The sequence below is a fragment of the Wolffia australiana genome, chromosome 11 (genome assembly GCF_029677425.1).
Source record: "Wolffia australiana isolate 7733 chromosome 11, ASM2967742v1".
Taxonomy (NCBI): domain Eukaryota; kingdom Viridiplantae; phylum Streptophyta; class Magnoliopsida; order Alismatales; family Araceae; genus Wolffia; species Wolffia australiana.
In genome coordinates this window covers 1,110,287-1,116,286 of record NC_135845.1, presented here as the reverse complement: position 1 = coordinate 1,116,286, position 6,000 = coordinate 1,110,287, and the positions used below count along the sequence as shown (strand labels likewise).

The 6,000-nt window shown below is 41.5% G+C and overlaps 1 protein-coding gene across 1 annotated transcript in view; it reads left to right on the top strand.

Moving 5' to 3' along the window:
- Positions 1 to 252: 252 nt before the first annotated feature.
- Positions 253 to 6,000, top strand: part of ATLIG4 (DNA ligase IV) — a 38,237-nt gene continuing 32,489 nt past the window's right edge. The window contains exons 1-6 of the mRNA XM_078582891.1: positions 253 to 1,108; positions 1,289 to 1,380; positions 2,463 to 2,548; positions 2,618 to 2,754; positions 2,950 to 3,024; positions 3,842 to 3,933. Coding sequence (XP_078439017.1) covers positions 770 to 1,108; positions 1,289 to 1,380; positions 2,463 to 2,548; positions 2,618 to 2,754; positions 2,950 to 3,024; positions 3,842 to 3,933 — 821 coding nt within the window. The 5' untranslated portion in view covers positions 253 to 769. The remainder of the gene's footprint in view (positions 1,109 to 1,288; positions 1,381 to 2,462; positions 2,549 to 2,617; positions 2,755 to 2,949; positions 3,025 to 3,841; positions 3,934 to 6,000) is intronic.

The following is a 6,000-nucleotide window of genomic DNA, read 5'->3' as shown; positions in this document are numbered from 1 at the left end:
GTCATCACCAAGATATATCGCAGACGACTTACTGAGTTTGGGATATACCTTACCAAAAAAAAAAGCTAATGTTAACTTGCAGACTTTGGACATGGTTTGTGATGTACCGTGCTATTAACCCTTTTTTTCTCGTCATCGTCATCTTCAGTCCAGGAGAGGACGAATAACTGATGCAGGGACATGCGTGGCAACACGACTTTTCTCCACGTCCTCGGATTTCATATTTAAATAAGTCCATGAGGAGGGAAAGAGGGGAAGAACGAAGAACAACGAGGAACAACGAAGAACGAAGAAGAACGAAGAAGAACGAAGAAGAACGAAGAAGAACGAAGAAGAACGAAGAAGAACGAAGAAGAACGAAGAAGAACGAAGAAGAACGAAGAAGAACGAAGAAGAAGGAAGAAGAAGGAAGAAGAACGAAGAACAGCGAAGAAGAGCGGAGAACTGCTAAGAACAGTGAAGAACAGCGAAGAACAGCGAAGAACAGCGAAGAAAAACGAAGAACAGCGAAGAACAACGAAGAACAACGAAGAACGAAGAAGAACGAAGAGCAACAAAGAAGAACGGAGAACATCTAAGAGCATCGAAGAACAACGAAGAGCAAAGAAGAAGAACGAAGAGCAACAAAGAAGAACGGAGAACATCGAAGAGCATCGAAGAACAACGAAGAGCAAAGAAGAAGAACGAAGAGCAACGAAGAAGAACGAAGAACATCGAAGAACATCGAAGAAGTACGAAGAACGAAGAACGAAGGAAGAAGAAGGAGAAGATGTCGGACGAGACAGTGAAGGTCGCGGTTCTGTGCGCCATGTTCCAGGCGATGCTGCGAGACAGATCATCGGCGAAGAAGAGGAAGCACTTGCGCACGTTCCTCGATCGCGTCTTTACGGCAAATGATCGCTACTTCTCCGCGCTTCGCTTGATCCTGCCCGCTCTCGATCGAGAGAGGGGAACCTACGGTCTCAAGGAGCATTCCCTCGCCGCTTGCCTCATTGAAGCGATGGGCATATCCAAGGATTCCGAAGACGCCTCCCGCCTCGTCAACTGGCGCAAGGGCGGGGCCAGATCTGGGAGCAATGCTGGAAACTTCGCACTGATTGCCACCGACGTAATCTAATCTAATCTTCCGATGATATTTCTTACCGTTTTTGAATTGTTCTTCATCGTTTTTCTAGAGAATGTTAAATGTGTGCTTCGTTTTTCTGTCTTTCTGTCGTTTGATCAAAGTTTTGTAAGTTGCGCAGAGTTAGAAAATGTAGGAAGCTTTCTTTGATTTCTGCGGTATCAGGTCTTGCAGCGGAGACAAGGATTGGTTTCAGGGGGGCTGACCGTGAAAGAGCTCAACGATGCCCTTGATCTTCTTGCATCGAAAGAAAGCAGGTGCAAGATTTTTAGTTCTTAAAGTCTCCATGAGGATGCTAATTGATCGATAACCTTCATTATTTTGTGGTTTTTTCGTCATGATCATCAAATTGTAGAAACTTTGTCATCTGTCGTTATCTCATTGGTCGATAACCTTCATTATTTTGTGGTTTTTTCGTCATGATCAAAAAATTGTAGAAACTTTGTCATCTGTCGTTATCTCATTGATCGATAACCTTCATTATTTTGTGGTTTTTTCGTCATGATCATCAAATTGTAGAAACTTTGTCATCTGTCATTATCTCATTGATCGATAACCTTCATTATTTTGTGGTTTTTTCGTCATGATCAAAAAATTGTAGAAACTTTGTCCTCTGACGTTATCTAATTGATCGTTAACCTTCATTATTTTGTGGTTTTTTTGTCCTGATAATCAGATTGGGGAAACTTTGTCCTCTGACGTTATCTAATTGATCGTTAACCTTCATTATTTTGTGGTTTTTTTGTCCTGATAATCAGATTGGGGAAACTTTGTCCTCTGACGTTAGCTAATTGATCGCTAACCTGCATTATTTTGTGTTTTTTGGGTCATGATCATCGAATTGTGGAAGCCATGTCCTTGACGTTATCTAATTGACAGATAACCTTAATTATTATTATTATTATTTTTTCCATTGTGATCAGCAAATTGTGGAAACTGTCCTCGACGTTACCTAATTCATTGTTAACCTTCATTATTTTGTCATTTTCCCGCCATGATCAGTTTAAGTTGTGGATTGTTTTTGACCGGTGTTATCTAATTCATCGATGACCTTCATTATTTTCTCATTTTTCCCGCCACGATCAGTTTAAGTTGTGGATTTTTTCGACGTTATCTAATATTCCGAAAATATCTCTTACGTTTTATGAAAGGCTCTAAGTTTTTGTGCTGTCATCTGAAAACTGTTTTTTTTTTCAATTTCTACATTCCGGATGAAAATCTGTTGCGCTATCAGCGCTGAACGACTTTTCTCGTTTCACTTTTTTTGAACTATGAGGAAAAAAAGATTAATACTTTTTTTTTTCTTCTTCCTTTCCATGGCTTCAACCAAATCATGTAGAGGAGAGAAAGCTTCTGTCCTTTCAGATCTCATTAAGAGAACCAATTCGATGGAAATGAAGTGGATCTTGATGATCATATTAAAAGGTTCTCCTGATTGGAAGCTATTTTCTTTTCTTTCCCAAAATATTGATCCCTTTCTTTGCCCGAATACAGATCTCAAACTGGGGATCAGCGAGAGGAGTATTTTCCAAGAATTTCATCCAGATGCAGAGGACTTGTTTAACGTCACATGCGACTTAAAACTGGTGTGTGAAAAGTTGAAAGATAGATCTCAGCGTCACAAACGTCAGGTACCTTAAGCAGGAAGCCATTGTTGGAATCTTTAAACTCTGTTTTTACTAATGTGAGTAATGCAATTTGATTCGTTAGAACCTACTACACGAACACACTGAGGACAAATATTCTTTTATCTTCTTTGGAATTCTGACAAATGCATTCTTGAGTAGTTGTCCTTTGTGGTGTCTGATGCCATGCTATATGAGTAGGACATTGAAGTTGGAAAGCCCGTGAGGCCACAGCTGGCAATGAGGGTCAGCAATGCTGCCACTGCATGGAAGAAGGTAATGCTGCATAGATGTAGTTGGCGTATGCGAGCATTATTTTTAGAAAAGTTTCTTAATTAATTTTATGCGGTCCAAAAGGATTTTTGTGCCGTGATATAAAATTTACTGTTAAGGGAAATTAAGGCATAGTTCGATTGGAAACATTTAAGTTTCTGTTCGAGAAAAAAAGGTAGAAATGATCGTTATAATTATTGAAATTTTTCTTCAAAAAAAAATAACTATTGAAATTGCAGACGTTTTGTAAGTCAGAAACTGTTTAAAGTTGCGCAATCCTTTTGTGTTGTAACTTTCTTAACGGTTGGGGAATGAAACATCAGCTGCTGTATGATTCATAGGGAAGGATTCTAAAGTTGGAAGAACTTTTGATGAATCCCCAGTACTCAAATCAATAACTTAGGACATGATTTTACTTTATATCAAACTTTTGTCAGACCCCAATAACGTCTTCCAGCATCAACTGATTAGGCCAGACTGCAAAAATGACTCAAATGCTTCGAGAGTACCTTAATTATGGAGTACAATTATTTTGATGACTGTAACCAGCATACCAAGTTTTGATTTTCCATTTGTGTCATCACATTATAAACGAATAGCTTGTTTACATGAAGCTACAAAGTATTGATATCCAGTGATTGTGCAGTTGCTATTTGGATTCTTTTATTATTATTATGATTAATTATCATATCCATCATTGCATCTGCCTCTGGAATTCTCCTCTCCATATGAATTATTGATAACTCTACTTTCTTATTATCTTTCCCTTGTGTATTATGATTGATGCAAGATGACTATTTTTTGCTTTTATCTCATCCAGTTTCATGGCAAGCAAGTGGTTCTCGAGTGCAAATTTGATGGTGACCGCATCCAGATCCATAAAAATGGATCGAATATTAGCTTTTTTTCCAGGTATGTATATAAGAATTAAATTATTCATTGTTAATATTGTAGAATAGAACCTGTGAAGAGAAATGCATAATTTATGATAAAATGATGACTTTGCTCGATTTATGATATAATACATTATTCATTCTCGATTCTGCTCAACGGTCGAGCTGAGGGAGGGTGGATCCACCCATAAAGAGGAGTCAGGCAGGGATGTCCGTTAGCACCATTGCTTTTTGTTCTTGCAGTGGACACCTTGGCCACCTGCATACTTAAAGCTTGGGAGTAGGGCCTACTACGGGGTTTTCAGACGGCGAGCTACTCAGAGGGAATCCCGCTGCTGCAATATGCGGATGACACCACTTTCTTCATTAAGGGCTCGATGAGAGAAGCTTATTTTATCCGCATTGCTTGAACTATTTGCGGACTTCTTGGGGCTACAACTTAATCGAGCCAAGTCGGCCTTTGTGGGTTTCGGACTTTCTTCGGAGGAAAAGGCACAGTGTGCAAGAGCTTTAGGCACACCTCAAGGCTCGCTCCCGATGGGCTATTTGGGTCTTCCGTTGACCGGGAGATGGATCCTAGCAGCAGAGTGGCATCCGGTAGTCGAAAAAGTGGAAAGGAGGCTTGAAGGTTGGCAGAACAAGACACTGTCAAAAGGGGGTCGTTTGGTGCTACTCGGTCGGTCCTGTCAGCAATCCCGTTATTCTACTTGTTAGTATTCAAAATGCCAGCAGTAGTGGTAAACAGATTGGAGGGGGCTATGAGAAGGTTCTTTTGGGGAGGCACTGGAGAGGAAGGGGGCAAGGGAGTGCCTCTTGTGGCATGGGAGATATTGTGTAGACCTATGAAGCAGGGAGGGCTGGGGATCCTTCATCTGGAATCAATGAACCTGGCATTGTTAGCCAAATGGGTGGAACTGATTATGAAGTCAACAGAGGGCTTAGTTTTCAATGTCCTGAGAGACAGATATGACTCCGATATAGGTTGGGAGAGGCATTGGGCTCGTGTCAGGGGAGAATCCCCCTTTTGAAGTTCTTTGAGCCCAAATTGGGGGATGGTGCAAGGTTCAATTTTGGACTGATAATTGGTCTAACCAAGGCACCATGAAATTAAAGTTCCCAAGACTATTTGCACTAGCGAGACACCAGAGGCCAAAGTCAGTGAGTGTTGGGACGAGGCGTGGGTCCCTATATTGACAAGAGCTTTATCAGAGCCACGTTTTGAGGAGTTTTTGGGGATGCAAGAGTCACTTCTACCACTCAGCCCCTCAACTGAAAGTGGAGACGGTTGGACGTGGCGGGGGTCATCTTTCTCAGTGAAAGAAGCATATTTGAAGATTAGAGGAGAAGCAAGGGATGACGTGACCATCAATAGGGCATGCCACATGTTGATGAAGCTCAAAGTTCCACTGAAAGTGCGACTTTTCAGCTGGTTATTGCAGAGGCAGAGGCTGATCACACGGGTCTATTGGCAGAGATGGGCCCCCATGGATCCCGTTGACTGTCCTTTGTGCGCTAGGGGGGAGGAGGACTGCTCACACCTATTCTTCACATGTCACTTCGCCCAGAGAGTCTGGGCATCGCAACAGGTACCGGAGATGAATGTCTCCTCGGATGAGGCCTTTTGGACTTCAGTCATAGAAGGAAGACACAGAAGCGGAGTGGAATGGGGGTGGCTACTCGCAGTGCTCTGGGCGATATGGCTACATCGGAATGAAGTGGTGTTAAAAGGAAAGGCAGCTTCGGTAGAGGACGCTATTCATGCCGTAGAGGCACTCGTGTATTTTTGGGTTGGAAGGGAAGGATAGTCCTTTTTTGGTCGGGTTTGTACATTGTTTGTACAAAACATTTACAATTTAATGATAGCGGGTTGGCCACCGGTTCTGGGTGGCCTTCCATATTTTCTTCAGAAAAAAAATGATATAACGATGACTTTTGTGAAAATTAAATGATTGTCGCCCCATAGAATGTTCAAATAAAATGTATCCATTTTGTCAGCCAAGAGGTCCCATATTTCGGACTAGGTTCTAACTCGGACCTATCATAAATAGAAAGGAATATGGTGTCATTTGTTGAACACATCAGTGTC